Below are 17,902 nucleotides of genomic sequence, written 5' to 3'. Positions count from 1 at the left end.
ACATAAACAATTGTAGAGTAATTTCGTTGCAAATATCCCTAACGCAAATTTACGCAAGAAGCGAGGCAGTACTGTATTCAGTAATTGAGAGTATGCAAGAAGCGGATCGTTCAGTTTCTGAAGAGTTTATTTTAGTAGTTTTCTTTGAGCTGTTTTTCTTAATAGTCGAATATTGACAATAGTAGAACAAGTTCGTCTACAGCAATATCCCGAGAACAGGGATTCGTACGAGAAAATTGCATTACATATTTTCGATTAATCTTTCCGTACAGAGTTATTATGTTGTCGCGTGTACCATCGTTGGACACCCAGTATATGCAAAGATTAAGATTTCCTCTTGTTGCGAGCGAAGAAGAAATAAAAGGCTGGCGGCATGTCGAAAAATGGCGATCTTCGTGATCGATCGCCGACGTGTTAAGAGCGATTGCAGAAGAAACAACGCGATTAAATATGCACAGTACGGAACATCGCAAGGTGGGCGAGGATGAGGAGAAAAAGGAGCGTGTGGAACGAGCGTAGCGAGAGATGGAGTAGTGGGTGGCCATGGGCTGTTGTGAGAACTACTAAAAAGATGGTTACGGGTTGCAAGAAAGTAATATTTTTGCTTGTAAAGAGTATATATTAGTAACGAAAGTTTCTTCTTTGTATTTGAAAATAATAAGCACGCGTGGTACGAGTAAAAGGACGACTCGTCCCATCGTGATTTAGTAAGAACGAGAAGCGTAGCAGTAACTACCCGTGGAAGACAAAAAGCTACGTGGAATATATTAGCCGCGTTAAAGGATGAAGAAATAAATTTGCATCGAATATTAATAAACGCCAATCTCTCCGATAACACAAGAAGCGAATATCCTTCGTGACGTCGATAATCCTCCGAGCGATTGATGCTCGCGCTCGTAAAATTTTATCTTCCCGCCATTCCCGTGCTCTTTCGCGTCGCGTGTTCGCTGTGCAACTCGCTTCTGAACAGGCTCGCAACCCTTTGCATTGGCTCGATAAATAAAAACGATTATTTCTGAGAGTTTTCGAGAGAACAGCTTGTAAAGTCGTTCGAACCACACGACGGTACATTTAGATACACGTTCGTCTTCAAAGGGTTGAATTTTCGTCTACGTCGCGGGTTTCTAACCGCTTTGTTCCAAAGAGTCGCTCTAGAAAGGGACGATTTCCGCGGGAGACGACCGCTGAATGGCTGAAAACGCTGTTCGACTTCGGGCCCGCGATTAATCAGTTCCACGAAAACGAGCGCCGCGATTTCTATAGAGTAGCCCGAGGAAGGAGTTCGAGAAGTGGTAAGAACGCTTATGAAAAAAAGGGGAGCAAGCGGGCTTTAATGCACGAGAACGACTTCCTCTCGATCGATCTTCCGGGTACGTACGGTAAATGCTCGTAACCGATATCGTTTCCCCGAGTAAAGCCAGCCCCGGACTCTCTATTGTGCGCGGAACGTGCCCTCGTATGCAAGAGGAGATACGTGCCGCGTGCTCGAACTTAAAACGCGGTTTAATTCCATCGATCGTAAGAGATTGCCTTCCACTTCGCGGCAAGCCGTACGAAACGGACCGTAAAAAGCAAATTTCAGAAATTGTTTTCACGGCGAACCGTTTCCGTCGTTGTTGCCCGCAGACTCGTAAAACCGAGACGCCGCGAGTCACCTTTCGTCGAAGTTTTTACAACGTCGTGGATCTTCCGAGGTCTCTCGAACGAACGACTAGAAACGTCGAACACGAACACGAACACGAACACGGATAGCCCCGTTTTACGACCGAGCGAATGTTGACCATATTATTCAGACTTTCTTCTGGTTACTGCGAATGAAACCGATAGAAAACACTTTAGCTCTGGGCGACTTTGCTTCCCCGAACCGACTCTCGACTTTCAGAGATGCGTCGTGCTGGTTTTCTACGCGTATCCTTCCGGGTTCTTTAAACCAGTCGCCAGAACACTTTGTAACCGCGATAATAAACGAAGTAGACGTTCTATCGCGAAACATATTTTCCATGCTTGAGATTTGGAGCAACTTGAAGAGCTATTTAATCGAAATGCATGAAATTCCTATCTAAGTACACCCATTAATACACTAAAATGTTCAAATTAGTAATGGGTGAGAAGATAAGAACTTGTTAGTTGGTAGAGCAAAACACAGAATTTTTCGACCCATGATCCTCCTCAGGCTCAAACTTCTCATCAAAAATTTCTATAATAGCAAATTAAAATTAATATTACATAACAGACGTATAGTCTTTAAAGGTAAAATACGTTTACGACATTTTGGCCACGCGAGCTGACCTACTTCGCGATAATTGCGTATCGGGAGTACTGTTTCCGACAACAGAATGCACAAATTAACGCATTTCGACTATTCAACTAATACACGTTAAACTGGTAATTAACTGCTCGACTTACGTAATCGTTTTGAAACTCGATTATACCTTATACTGGTTGTTTACGTTGAAATCGGAAACTGGTAGGTTGCGAGCAACGCCGTACACTTCAAAGCAAAGAGCTCCGCGCTTGACGTAATTAATTACTGTCCCGCGTTTATGAGAATCGGGTTCGATGTTACACGCACCACTTCCGTCCAATCGATCTTCCGGGTTCCACGTAAGTAGCGAACGGCTCGATTCACCGGTATTCCACAACGACCGACTAGTAAAACGAGTTTCGATTCTGCGTGCCGCAAAACCGAGTAACTGCTAAGCGTCCTCTCTCTCGGATAGCCGAGCGAACATTATCGAAAAAGTCTCGTCTACGAGAGCATCCCGTTCATGCCTGGCCATTCATAAAACAGTATCCAATTCATAATAATAAGGAATACTTTCCTGGACCATAGTAATTCTCGACAAAATTTTTCTCGTCATTATTACATCGAAGATAGAGCAGAAGTTCGATTTTTTATCCATAAATCGGTAGTTGAAGTCCATGGGGTGAGTCGTCATTTTATTGGGGAAGTCGAAAAATTATGAAAATTACGAAGGTTCGAAGAATATAAAGGGGAACAGGTATTTCTAGCACACTTAGATGATCAGACTTTAATCGCGTCTCTCTCGGGGAACCACCATTTTCGAAATAATGGGAAGATTAACTCTGATATTAATAGCTCGATCGACTTCGTCTTCGAATAGAAAATAGATAAACGCTAGAATGAATACTTCAACGAAGGCATAAATATTATGGATATTTTCCTTGGTGATCGCATAACCGTAAATTTTATCGTTTTCTCTCAAGTGTATAGGCTCTACCCCATATCTTATGTATATTCATCCATTCTCTATGAACATGTAAGCATTTGCACTTCGTAAATGTCGTCTGGATCCATTCTTAGTTGATGCACTGGCGTTTCGACTTAAGAATACCATCCGATCTGTCCAATATGAAAGAAAATGTAAGAATAACCGCTATAAATCATTTCGTATCATGCAACGTTTCATTAACAACGCCACCGCAGCTACGATAATAATATCCACTGATTTAAATATACGCTTGGAAAAAGAATCGTACTTAAGAGTGGCCGAATACCAATCATTAGAATGACTGAAGGAGGTCGTGTAAACAAGTAGAACTGGAAACGAACTCCACCGGGTTAGAACTAGTTTCCGTGTAATTGACTTGGCTGCTTTTACTTTGATATCTTTGTTCAAACAAGTTTCGTACCGCTTTAACTATGCCTAGATCGATGTACGCTATCTTGCGTGCATTCCTACCTACTTTGGCGAATCGTGTGTCGCCAAAGGATCTCACGGAAATTTCGGTCAGCGTGGATCGTTCGAGTCCCTCCACTTTCGGTGATTTCAACGCCTCGAGTTTCGGGAAGACGGTGCTACGAACGGTTCGCGCGACGCGACTCAAGTTCGTGGGCCACTTCCGTTCGATCGATCTTCCGGGTTCCACGCGAGTAATAAATGCTCGACTTGCCGGTAACCGATATCGTCCGACGAGTAAAACTCGTTTCGGTACGGCATAAAGGGGGCAGGGCAGAGGCACTCTCTCATGGATGGCCGTGTAACCCTATAGGAAACCTTCAGCGAGTTTCACTTTGCAGCTCTCCGTTACCGGGGCTCGTCCCGTGGCTCCTTGTCACGGATCCAAACGGGTTGCAACTATCCTCGACGGACGCTACTATCGTCCATACCCGATTTTTAACCCCCTTTCTCGTCAGCTCCCTCTTAGCGATCTTGCAAAGTTCGTGGAAGTTGAAATTAACACATAAGAGCTTGTAGTACGTAATCAAATTTAATTCGCATCAAAAGTACTAGAAATAGAGTAATACAGGACCAGGAACAAAGTAAGAATATTTCAACTTTACGTAGTAGCAATCTCGTATATCATATTTTATCCCATTAGTGACATTGATATTCGGTTCCTGACTTTCCTGTGGTGTAACGAAAGCCGTCTAGATCACGTTCGAACGCGGTACACGTTGCGGATGAAAGTACGTTCGATGGCAATGCGCTCCAAAAGTAATCTAAACATATAGTAAAGTGTTTGTAAATTTTTTTCTTGATTGATTTCGCGAGTTGTCGCGATCGGTCTCTAGATTATTCAGCCCTGCCCAGAAAAAGTTTGCCGACCCCTGGTTTACACGCACCTATCGAGCGCATCTTGCGAGCTAGTAGCTTCGTTTGGCCGGTTGCACAGCCGCGTGTGAATGCACTTCGAACAACGCGAGCAACGCGCGCCGTCCTAATACGACTATTCCACGGCTATGGCCTTATTCTTTCTCCATCGTCGCGAAGTGTCACGCTTATCTTGGAAAAGTAGAGAGGACGACCGGTTGGTCGCCGAGTTATTCTCGTTCCCTTTTCTTTTTTTTTTTCTTCCATCGGCTGCTCCAGTTAGACAATGTTCTCGTCCGTGAACGCGATTCGAAGCAACTCGATTTTTAAGAAAATTGGAAAACAAAACATTATAATTCGACCGTGAGTTCAAGAGTTGCAAGTCGCAGGGTCTTCGACCTAGAATATATTTCATTTTTGGGGTTCACGGTTTGGAGAAAACGTACAATGCTTAGACAGGAGTGGTTATAGTAGAAATGTTAGAAAGAACAGTTAAAAATAAATATTTAACAGAACATCGGATGATGAAGTGTGTAGCTGGTTTCGCAGCCATGGTGGTATGCCACGGTACAGCGGTTAAGAATTTCTGACGAAGGCGAAGAAAATAGAGACACCTTATTATGTTACGTACTAGGAACAGTGTCCGCGTATACCTGCCGTGGAATCGGTCGACTTCGATTATAAACGAAAACCCGTGGAATATTGAGATAACGGTAAAGCCTAGCGCCTTAAATTAGAATCCGTTCTGGATTCAACACGGTAAGGTTTAATAGCTATTGCCTGGGTGGGCAGTACGAATTGAATCACTTTAATAGCACGTTAATTGAAGAAAATAATTGGTTCGACGAAACGACACTCACACTGATACATTAATTAAAACGCTTATAATGTACAAGTTACAATAAAGAAGATAATCAAATTGTAGGTCGGTATATTGCAAATACACGTTTGCAGAATTTATGGAAGGAAATAAATCTAAAATATATGTGCATAATATGAACCTTAAATGGTGAATTTACTTTTATTGAAAATTAGTGTTGAACACGTACAGCTAGATATCACGTGCGAATGAAAGTCGGAAGATCCATTAACAAGAGTACTTATACAAGTAGAAGATTTAAGGTCTCGTTACAGTACATTTTTAGTTTAAACGAGGCAGTGTATTGTACAGAACAGACCTGCTAATGCGTTCGACTAGGATCAAAGTGGCTTCAATCTTAAAATACACTGCGGAAGATCATTAGCAATAGAAAGAACGAAAACAATAGAAGGAAAAGTTCAATGGGTATCATCAACAACGCACAGTTATGCTATTCAACTGACAGTCTCCGACGATGGAAAATTACTTTCACCTTTCCTTACCGTCCTAAAGGAACCAAGTGCAATAATATACGCTTAGCTTTGGGTCCCGTAAGTTCGAGTAACTGTAGGGTATTTAATCAAATTTATAAAACGCATAACGAGTCACGTCGTAGGATGGTTATGGTTAAAGTAAGAAATATTGTATCAGGTAAACAGTCGAAGGTTTGTCTTTTAATTGTTACGACACTGTTATGCAACGAAGCTACACAGGAAACTGAAACTTTGCACGTTGAAATAAACTCTCGAGGTTATCAGACGCAGGATAGAATTTGTTTAAACGCTCGCACAATGGCGTTGTCGGAAACGTAAGTCGTCGATCAACCCTCGTAGCTTCTTTCGAGCAGAGAAACATATGGCATTATCATGATGAAAACACCGACGAGTGTCTTCTAGCGACTGCCTTCGCTTCTAAATTGATAGTTTCGTTTGGTGGATATCCGTCCAACACCACCAGATGGACAGCAGACCTTTTTTCGAACGAAGCAACAGGTAAAGGGCCCTTCTGTCGACTCGACCACGATCCTTTGCGTTCCACCGGTGACTAATTTCTTCTAAAAAAGTTCCCCTAAATTCAGCAGACACTCGATCCAACTTTGAGGAACCCATGCTAAGATTAATCAAACGATTGCGGACCGTTGTTCGCGAAATATCGCTGAACTCTCGATAGCATCTCGATGGTTCGAATTGTCACGAATCTCGTCAACGGTTTCCTCCAGTTTTCATACTTCGCCCTAGGGGACCATCTAACTTCGAGAAAAGTCGGACCTTCGTCGCGTGTTTCTCCAGAAGTCCATAAAAGTCGTGGGTGCGAATTACGGGAAGGGACTTATGGGACAACCTAATACGCGCAGGGCCCCGTCGTATGTTTTACGTCTTCTTCGCCTGCGATGGAACGAGCAACAGTGGCAGCTTTAGGCGCGATCGAGCCGGTCGATACGTTTCTCGCCGGTCGCTGGTATTCCAGTCGAACCGGCGAAAAAGTAGATGGCCGATACCAGGCGGCGCGAACACCTATAGAAAACGCGATTACGTGGAATTTATCGACTTTCGTTCGCGCCTTCCAACGCGTATCGCCGCCGCGCGATCGTGTGTCGCCTCGAATTCTGTGTACGTCGACAGCTGACGCCAAATGCCCGAGACCCCAAGGTATGCATTGTACACCCGGGAAAAGTGTATTCCCCGGTACCGACCATCTGGAGAAACAGTTACCTTTTCGACGACAATAGATTTCAAGCGGACTCGGCTCGTTCCATGGCTCGTTCGCGTCCTATATCCGACATCCCCGGCTAATGAATCATACATGAGCACCGTTTTCAAGACTCAATTGAGAACCAACCGGCGTCTTTATTTTTATCTCCGAACGAAAATCAAAGGAACAGAATTCTATCAGGTTTCGCAAATCGAACAAGAAACCCCCGTCGTATCGGTTTGAAATTTACCGTCAGCGAACGAAAATCGTAGCAGTTTTAGCCGCGCGTTTACAAGCAGATCGCAAACGAGAGAAAGCCAGGAGTAATCGTTAAGTCGAGTGAAAAAGTCCCTCCGCGCGAGTCGTATTGGGTCAGACGTTACAAGTCAGCCTTCGTAAGGCAAAATTGCACGACGGTGTCCACATTCTATTTACCGGTGGTACCACGTTCCCCTTAATCCCGGGACTATTCTCTCCTTCTCGCTATAGTTTCATTATACGTACATCCGTTGTTATCCTCGGAAATATCGCTGCCCGGCTCCTATCGTGAATTATGATCGCAACCTTCGCTCGTCCCGACTGTAATACGAAATGATCGGGGAAGGCTGGCCGGCGAATTTTTCCGATCGCCAGTCAGGATCGTAATCGGATAGCATCTCGCGAGCCGGACGCGAGCGTATCCTGGCCTGATGTATCGATTCCGCGTTTCGCTTTTAAACGCGGCACGCAACGGGTACGCGACACGAGGGCCGATCCTAACACGGGGATGCACTTTGCGTATACGCCGCGAAGGGGTCAAAGATAGGAGGGTAACGCGGCTGGAATTAATGCGGAATGACTAAGCGGCCGGTTGTCGGCCGGAACCAAGGAACGAGCGTTCCGCGCGCGTGCTATTGATAAAATACTACTCGCCGGTGCGTGTACCCAACCGATGGGAGTCGATATCGATACTATTTACGATATTCGATCGGCTCGATACGCGTCGATATTTTTGTAAAATCGAACTTTCGCGAAAGCTCGTCGTTTGGCGCGAGCATCGATCAATTCGCGAACGTATATATAACCAGGAAACAAAATAACATTCGCTGCAACAGAGGTTCCGGGCGTCTCGAAATGCACGCGATCCGAGGCGAGCCGACGAGGGCGTGTTCTCTTGGCTCGCGGGCAAAGAAGTTCGCAGTCTGCAGAGGCTACTAATACGTGTTGCAATTCTTCTCTTCGTTAGGCGTCGCGTTTTATCCAAGCGTACAACTTTCATTAGTGAAAGTATGCCTCTGCCAGCGTGATTCCCGATCGAAAAATCTATTTTTGGGGATCCTTGGTAAATCCCTTTCCGGGAGTCGTCGAAACTTTTTAAACGGCGATCCGGCAGAGCGCGGTTCGACGAAACTTCGTGGTCCAATTATTGAAATTTTGTTCAAAGTTCGCTTCGAATTTTTCTCCACTCGGACGGCTGAACGTGTAACTTTTGTTTAAGTTGCTGAGAACTTCTACGTAGATAGCACATCGTGTGCCGAGAGCAGTTCGGTGAATAAGGCGGACGAGGAAGAAGTTCGTAGCCCAATTGTTAGAATTTTGTCGGGGCTCTTTATTGCTACATGCTGTGTATTGTGCGATCGCGGAACAAAGTTGGCCTTTTACCATTCATCGAAGTTGGTTGCTTCGCAAACTGTTTCGAGTTTACAATGTTATATTACCGTTTATTATTCATTGGTCGTTGCAGTATGCTTCCGTCCTAATATTTAAAACATTCGTTTACGAACGCTATTTGAATTTGAATTTACATAGAAAGCCACGATGAAAATTTGTATGAAAAGACACTAGGCGCGCGAAGAAAAGAACCAAGATGGTAATAATTCGGGCTTACGTAAGAGACTCGTAACAGACTATTTCGATTCCGAGTCAAAGATCAAGCTTCTATTTTAGTCGTTTTATAGAATACGGTGGGTCCTCGATGTGACCTCGCTTGTACTTTTATACGTATGTCTCTCCTCGCCATATTGGATTAAAAATGAGAAATACATGTAATAAAAATTTCACGTACGAAAAACCGTCGTGGCAGTGAACGCGTTAATTTGGTTATCGGTGGGTAAGCGAGTTTTAAAAGCGCGATGGTTGCAATCGAAGCACTAAAAACAAGGTTCTTAGAGAGTATCGTGAATAATAGGAATTCCTGGTAAAAAGGAGATTGCAATAAACCACGACATTATCTGGGAGAGACTCCGGTAATAAGGGTAACCGATAATCTCGAAACATACGGGTTTCTCGGGCGTTGCTAGTAATAATTTTTCGTGGCCTTCGATAAATCGAGTGCGTCATTCTGATATTCAAATGAGACAGGGACACCAACGGTGAAGATAGGCACGAAGAGACACAGCCCAGGTAGAGCGAGAGGTACGAACGGAGTGGAAAAGAGACAGAGAAGAGAGGAATAGAGAATGACTGCACTTAGGTCCTTTCGTTACGGAGCGGAGCTGCGGTCAATGGCTGCGGTATCCGCAGGTTCAAGGAAAGCGGGCTGGTCTGATTCGACATCGTGTCGTTCTGGGGGAACTGAACAGGTGACGCGCTCGTGAAAATGCAGGTTAATAGAATGCCGTCTAGAAAGAGTCTCGGAATTACTGGCACGCGTCCTCGTCCGAGGAAACGTTCCAGAACGTTCAAAATTTAATGTTTCCTCCATCGATGTTCGAACGGTCGCACCGACACGACTCGAAACAAATTCTATCGTTCGTAAATTAAATTTCAAGACGCGAAAATTAATTCGAAACGCGGGTTTAAAGTTTCAAAAATACGTAGACAAAATTCTTTCAGTAGAAATTAATCGACGATCGCCAGACACGCGTAGGATACGCGTCGTACGTTCCGTCAATCGGCTCCGAAACGGTCAAGGATGGTCGGTGGCCGTCGAAACGGGGCCGACAACCGCGGTACATGGAATCGTACTAGAAGCCAATTGTTTCGAAGCCACCGTCGGTATTGCGGCAACAAATCTCATTGTTACGAGCTCTTTCATAAGCGCGTAAAAAGCCATTCGCGCGTCGCACTTTGCCAGCCGTGGGTCTTATCGACCACCCGAAACGAGCGTGCAATTTTCCCCATGGTCGTCGACGGATTTCGAAGATTCGTCGCGGGCGCAACGCCCCGTGGAAACGTCGTTGGTCGCTCGATAAAAATACGTCCACACGGCATCGACTGGTTTTCCGCGGCGTCTTTTCCACGCCGCGGTACAGTTTCCGGCGACAAGCTCTCTCTCCCGTCGTGTTCGAGGGCAATTTTTCGAATCCGTGAAATCGATTCGCGGCACGGGAAGTGGGCGCGTTTCTTTGCCCGGCGCGGCAACCGTTCCGCGAGCAAACATTCGACAAAAACAGCGGTTATTCCGGCGTCCGTTTGGCCGATCGGGCACGATGCACGCGCCGCGACGTCGGTGTTCCCCGGAGTACGGTTCAACCGAACCCCGGGGTCTGCTGCATAGCAACAAACCGATCGATCGACACTGCGGGAGCGTTTTCGGGGAGCGAACTTTTCGGCAATCGACGAAAAGAAACCTCGGAATCGCGGGATACCGCGAGGCCCGAAACCCACGCCCGGGGACGAATATCGATCTTAAAAGTTTTTTTTCCCATACCGGTGCATGAAGGCGGCAGTCGACATGTTATTATCCATGGGGTGGTTCCATAAATCGCAGCCCTCCCAAGGCAGCACGGCTCTTTAACACTCGACCGTTTTCCCGCCGTGGTAAAAACCGTGACACCCTTTTCCGCGACGACGAAACCGCGAAACGACCGCGTTCCTTCTCGCGGACCCGCGATCGCCCGATATCCCGACGATAACTCGTCTCTCTGATCCCGAGGGAGGGGAATATCCGCGGTATCCGACGGTGGACGGGCGACAACGAACGTTCCTCGACACCTGCACGACTTGGCAGGTTGAAACCGACGGGTGAACTGAAGTCAGAATGCGCATTCGTCGGTTTCCATGGTAGTGGCCGATGATGATGGTGGTGGAGGCGGCGGTCGTGGTGGTGGCGACGGTGCAGGGGACGCTGTCGGTGTAGTAGTGCAACGGAGGAGCTCCGGTAGCTACGACGATGGTGGGGATTGACAGAACAGACCGTCTGCCCGGCTCTCTGGCGCGTTCACAACCAGGTGCTGCCAGGAAACCTAAGGTTCCATTCACATGGCGCGGGTCTCGGTCGATGAGCTTTCGGAGATCGATGCCACCTATGGGTTACTCGTCGTGGGCGTTTTTTTGGGGCAGTCCACCCTGCACGGTTCTTCGTAAAATTCTGCACACTTTTCTTAACCCTTTGCACTCTTCGACCACCTACTAACTCAAACTCAATAATAAATATCCAAGTAAACATATCTTTTTTTTGCATTCTCCGCTGATGTACTTTGTTCTACGTAATCATTTTAAAACAAGAATATCGTTGTATTTCCTTAGAAGGTACATCCAAATTCTTTGTTGGATATCCCTTCGGAGGAGACAGCCGAGTACAAAGGATTAATATGTCTTCAACTTAATAATAACATGTATTACGATACGTCCTTAACAACTCAGAAACAGCGATGGGGTTGAACGCGAGTATTCACTAATGGAGGCCATGATAGGTTAACACCTTTCGGTGTTCCTTTTCTCTAGCTACAGTGACGAATATACAGGGTGTTTAATGGACGATTCTAGAGGCCAAAATCAACAAATTGGTATTCTCGATTTTCGTCTTATTTTGGTCTCTAGAATCTTCCATTAAAATTTTTCCCAAAGGTGGCCGAACACTCTGTATACTTAGAACACTTCTTAACATTAAATTAAGTGGTAATATCACCGTAGAAAGCATATAAATATTTCTCATAACAGAATAGTGTATGCCAAAGTTTCTCATGTGTGCCAGGTTTCCATTCTTGAATTATCTAGATCTCGTAAGGACCAAAACCTGTCTTCGGAAGTTTGAGGAATGCCTAACTCTCGAGGACGTCGTGGAATCCATGCACCGTATCGACTCGATATATTGCTTAACACGACAATTGAAAGTTCTTACGATCGAATCGAAAAGCCCTACGGTTCGCATTTCAAACGTCAAGGTGTACATTTTGCAATATTTCACCGTGTTGAGTTCGGCCTTGAAACGAACCCCGCTAATAACACGCCGCGCATCGGTATTATTTACGACGCGCACTTTTAAATCGTTTCGAGCAATTTTTATCCGTCGTCCCCAGTCACGAAACCGATAGCGATTCCTCCGATCGTTGTTCCCCCGTTGTTTCCAATCGAAGATTTACGGCGGCATTTTATCGAACCGGGTAATTCTTATTTGCTTTCTCTTCTTTTTTTTCTCCAGCATCGCGGTCTCTCGTTTTGGAGACGAAGCGTGTGCGCTGAACTTTAATAACTTTCTTGTAGGCGTCCTGACGCGGTTACAGCATCGCGATAGCGAAACCACGCAAATATGTTTTCCTCCCGGCGTATCTGGCGTCTATCGTGTAATCAGTTATAAAACGATCCGCCCTTTTCCTCTGCCTTTTCACCTGTGCGGTAACTTGTACGCCAAGCGTGAGCCAACGATACGCGAGGCGTGCAGGACGCCCGTCGAATCGCTAAACGGATCTCGTAAAGTTGCAGTTAGCCGAATTTTTCATCCATGTATTTGTCGAAGATAAACGCGTAGATCGACGCGTTACGATCCTCGACCAAAGAGGATTTATCGTTCCTCGATGAGGAGGGGTTGTAAGTCTCTTCAAAGGGTCGCGCAAACTCTTCTTCGCCCACTTTTTAACCCTTTATGGCCCGTGTCAGTTTTGATATTTCGTTCCACGATTCAGCTGCTTCAGCTTGTACCCTAGGGCAGTAGGTTTTCACCTTTTCGAGTTCACGGCACGGTTTTCAACAGGGATAGGGAAAATGAATTTTCCTGGCACGAGGAGCATTCGTACGTTCGCTAAGTTACGACGTACGAAATCAATCACGAAGCAATTGTTAATTTCCTCCCCGTCCCTTTTATGCACTAGCACAAAGACTTTGAAAGCTCGAATCCAGTTTCGTTTCTTCCCCGTAACTGTGTCCTTTCGCTACCCTTCTTCATTATCTCCTCGAGCTAAGCATCCTCGAACTCGTCTTTGCACGAAAACGCTGGCGTTGCTTCGCGAAGCTCTATCGAGGGCATTTGTGCTCCTTCGTCGTACACGAACGATTCTAATTCCGCTACCGCGAATTTCACCCTCGTACAAATTTTCTGCTTCCGGATTCATCCATTGATTATTAGAGAACCTCCGAACGAAGCGATGCAGCGTCATGACTTTTGCTTGCTACTCTTTCTTCGGGGGTGGTTTTCACCCCTTCGAAATTCTCTCTAGCAAGCTACGTGGAACAAAAATTGTTGGACTTTACGGCTCGTAAAAATTTCGATTTTCTTTTCGTCGTAAAGGTGGCGTAACCCTTTAACTCGTCCAAGGGAGTCACCCTCGGTTACAGGCCACCCTTTCGTCTCGAAAAGAAGTTGAAGAGAAGAGAGGTCACGCGCTCGCGCGAGCGTTTCATCCGTGTCTTCGAGGCAGCTCGTTATTACTTCCTTTTCCATTTAATCCCACCCTCTTGCTCGTTCCTTAGTCTTGCTCCCTGTTTTCCCGACGCGCTTGTGTGCGCGCGAGACTCGCTCTGCTGCTCTACTTTCCGCCCCCGTGAGATTCCTCGTATTCGAACCGGGAATGCACCACCGCCGGACTCCAGGGGAGGCTCGGATGCACCCTTACAACGCGGATTCCACCGCCATTTTTCGCGGCGAAACGCAAATATTTGCCAAGACCCGCAAAAACATATCCCGGACGCGGCTGGTCGGATTATTCAAAGCGTCAAATAAACCGTGACCGAGAGCTGGTACGGTGAATTAAATATTATCGTAACGTTTGAGCAAACCGTTTGCAATCCCGATTCCCCCTTTTTTTTCACCATAGAACGCCTCGTGCCAAAATATAAAACGCGTATAAGCAACTGTTCAAAAGTGCATTCGTAACAAAGGACTGTTCCGCTCTTGTTACCGTGAATGGAAGTTGGTCCTTAATTACGTTTCTTTGTTTAACACCGGAGCTGTTTACGTTATTAGTCAACGGAGAAGTTCTGTTTAAGCTGTCTGGTCCGCCCATTCTCACATTATTACGATAGAGCGCCTCGATTCGTCGCATCGCCATCGTAAGTAAGAGCAGAACAGTGGCGTCGCCAACAATGGTCGCATGACGCAAACGCGACAATATTAGCTTGCATAATAGTTCGGTCTCGCGGCAATTGCATTGGCCTACTCGTAGCTCGCCTCCCGGGTTCGAGAACAATTTAATTTGCAACAGAGACGCCTCCCAAAGTGCCTACGACGGTTCTCTCGGTTTCACCTGGACGACTTCCGACCGTTTCCGGCCTATTCGGGATTTAATGCTCGAGACGAAATCAATACCTAGATAGATATCTCGACTACTCGGTGTTTCACCGAGCCCCGGTGTCTCTCGTTTTTCCTCCTCTTTCTACCGTTTCCGTCGGTGCAAGCCCAACGTCAGCAGGACGGAAAATGTCCCGATAAAGAGAAGGAAAATACCGTGGCAAGCCGGAAACCTCGAAAGGCTTACGAAATTCAATTTTCAAGGTACTCAGACATGCAAATGTCTCGTCGAGCCCCGCGGTCCAATTAAAAATTCCTATTCCTTTGTTCGCGATGCAGAAGGGTGGTTCTATGGTAGTAATTTTGATTTCTCCGCAATAATTACTAAAATTAAGCGATCGTTTGCGTGACGAGGGGTGGGACACGAGTATCGTCAGTCTCAATTTCGATCGTTTCTCGCGGCAAACGACTTACAGTTTTTCCGAAGTAGGATGGCGTGCAAGCATCGCGGAAAAGAATGGAGGTAAGTAGACTGTACTTGGGTACTCGTCGAGATCGGACCACGGGACGAGTGGCATTATCCCCGTAGTGTGTTGCGATTCATTCGTCATTGTCCGAGAGAACCCTTTGTGGGAACGGCTCACGGCGCGTATAGGCTTATTCGGTGGAGAATAGTAAACGCGCGAGAATCATGAGCGCACGCACAAGCGCGTGGGATTACGACGCGAGCTCACACTTACGGCGTGTTCCGCGTACACGCGATTCTTATTTTACCCCGTGGATAAGTCGCGAAAAACGAAATATTCGTCGCAATATTTTTGTAAGTACAGATCGTCCCAGTAAAATCGTAGTACGACCGGGTTAGAGGGTCCTCCATGTATCTATAGTTTTCAAGATGGCCTTGGGGGACGGACTCGGAGGGTAGTTTAACCCTTTAAACTCGAGCACCGTTGCTAGAATAAAACACGCGTCGTACTTTCACCAAAGGGGGATGCAATCGTGGTCGAAAGCGTTTCAAATAAAACCTGTTCTAAAACTAAACTGTATTTATAAACAGACGTAAACTCGTGAACGTAGTAACTGCAGAGGAAAGAGTACGGTTCTTTGTATCTGGTTTTTTGTTAAATCGAAGGCGTGAAATCGTGCGTGCACGTGGGCCGACGTGCCCGGAACGATACGAACTGCAGAAAATCATGGTGAAAGTAGAGTTTGAATAAAAAGCAGTCGACGAAAGAGAGGGATCGAGTCGCGTTGCTCCGATTTTCGGCACGTTCGAGCGCGTGATTTCGACGTTTGTTCGACTCGCTCGTACCGGTGTTCTTCGGGCTTTTTTCACCACTCGAACGAAGCACATAACTCCACCGAGTTGGGGTCCACCAGCCCTCCCTTTTCCAATAAATCATACTTTACTGTCGGAGGCGAACCTGCTAATACTTCGGGGCGGTATTGCTTTCCAGTCGTGCCATCTCTGAAATTCTCTATATTCGTTTTATCTCCATCCATCCTTTCGAAAAGACGTTTCTCCATCGAGAATTTACAGATTGCCACTACGGGATTAGAAACTGTTGCAAACAATGAGAAAGGTTTGTAAATAGAGGGAAAAACGTCTACGATGGATGGTGGAAAATCGTCCCGGCACGCACGAGTCGTTCGAACGCCTTTGGAATGGCAGCCAGTCACGCCTCGGCGCAAAGACGCGCGTAGGGTGACGCACGCTGGGGTGAATAAACCTAAAGGGAAGGAAGGACGTCGAGCCCCGCAACGACGATGACACACCGATGGAAAATTACGGACGCCCGCTGTGTATCGGGACACCCACGAACGGAATAATTAGAAACACGGTATAGAACCGAGGACCGAGTCTCGGGGAAATTCGATCAAACGCGACGGGGTGACTCGGGATCGCGAGCACGGGTCGTAGAAATTTTAAGGGTGGATTGTAGGCGACGCACGGGGCGCGAAAAGTTTCCTGACCGACTGTACCGCTTGCCCTCGAGGGGTTGGAAAATTTGGCAGGCACAGTGCTCTTTACACGCGTGTCCTCGTGAATCTTTTAACGCACCGCGATATGACGTGTCCCGACTGTGTATCGTAAGATCAGCAAAAGCACTTTGTCAGAAGAGCAGCTGAAAGCGTGTGATAAAAAATAATGGTTGAACACGTATATACACCGGCTCGAAAGGGGTGTAACTGTTTAAGAACGAAGCGACTTCAATTTGCGTTTAACCATTCGATAGTTTTATTTATTTAAAAAATTGTTTTTTATGTATTTTAAAAATCTGATAGAATTCTATGAAGCATATCTCGGTAATTGGAAACGCCTGTGACTTTTTTCAAAATTTTTCAACGTCGTGCCAAGCGACGAAAGTGTATTTTGGCGAGGCGCCTGAATTACGACAACCCGTCGTGCTTCGATGCGAGGAGGCGCGTAGTCTGACGACAAAGGGGTGAATAAGCTGTGGGCAAACATACAGCAAGGGTTATTATCAGACACGCACAGTTTGAAACGGTAAACTCAAGTTAGGGTATCGAACAATAGTACAATCAAGATACGATCTACGATTTCACATTTTCTGCCTCCAGTCGAGACCATTTGAATTTTTATTTTCGTATTCTTTTTTGGTACGGTTGAATTTAATAGCCAATTTTGTGATATCGTAGAGCGAAATGAGGAGACACTCGAATGTTTTTCGAGCGGATATTTCTTGCTTCCACTGTACCACCAATGACCGTCTGGAATATCGACGCGCAGCGTTCTCTCTATACGGCTCGGATTGGTCCATCGTGTCTTTGTATCGGAGGCTCGCAACGTGCTGGCTGTTTCCGAAACAAAAGCTATATACGCCCTCTCATTACCGAAGATTGTGGCCACGTTACTCGACTTTTGTTGCCTTTTTTCCATTCCCGGAGAAACACGAAACAACAACGAAGAAAGGACAAGTAATAAGAACGCTATTCTGCGCTTCTATTTCCGTCGAATAATTGGACTCGCGACTTTAATAAGCGCAATTCTGGAACGTAATGTTCCTTCCTCCATTTTTATCCGCGATTTCTATTCGCCATTATATACAATCCGTAGCTTCCGACAGAGTAGACAAATATTTAGCAGGGCGTGACAATATATTTTCTAGCCATTAATTTATATTTGAAGATTATTCGAAGTCTTAAATTCCTGGCGTCGTCTCGTTTGGAAAGAAGGTCGATGACTCGAAGATTTAAAAGAAAAATGGATCTTTTTGACGCAATAATTTGATATCGTGCATCGTGCCCCGCCCAGAGTTCACCGATAACAAATCGTTCCAGCCAAGCATTCCGTGCAAGCCTGTCTCGTCGTTGGACAGACGGATTACGTCGAATGCAAAAGGGTCGTTTGAATAGGATTTTCGGTGTGTAATCGTTCGGGGAACCTGAAGCACTCGCGTCCCGCTA

The 17,902-nt window shown here is 46.0% G+C and overlaps 1 protein-coding gene across 1 annotated transcript in view; it reads right to left on the bottom strand.

Annotated features, from left to right (window-relative positions):
• The window catches only part of LOC143340960 (uncharacterized), a 49,629-nt gene extending 38,568 nt beyond the window's left edge, over positions 1-11,061 (bottom strand). The window contains exon 1 of the mRNA XM_076763425.1: positions 10,739-11,061. Coding sequence (XP_076619540.1) covers positions 10,739-10,776 — 38 coding nt within the window. The 5' untranslated portion in view covers positions 10,777-11,061. The remainder of the gene's footprint in view (positions 1-10,738) is intronic.
• Positions 11,062-17,902: the final 6,841 nt, after the last annotated feature.

Source organism: Colletes latitarsis, chromosome 4, assembly GCF_051014445.1.
Source record: "Colletes latitarsis isolate SP2378_abdomen chromosome 4, iyColLati1, whole genome shotgun sequence".
Taxonomy (NCBI): Eukaryota; Metazoa; Arthropoda; class Insecta; order Hymenoptera; family Colletidae; genus Colletes; species Colletes latitarsis.
The sequence above is the reverse complement of the archived record's forward strand: the minus strand, read 5'-3'. Positions and strand labels throughout refer to the sequence as shown.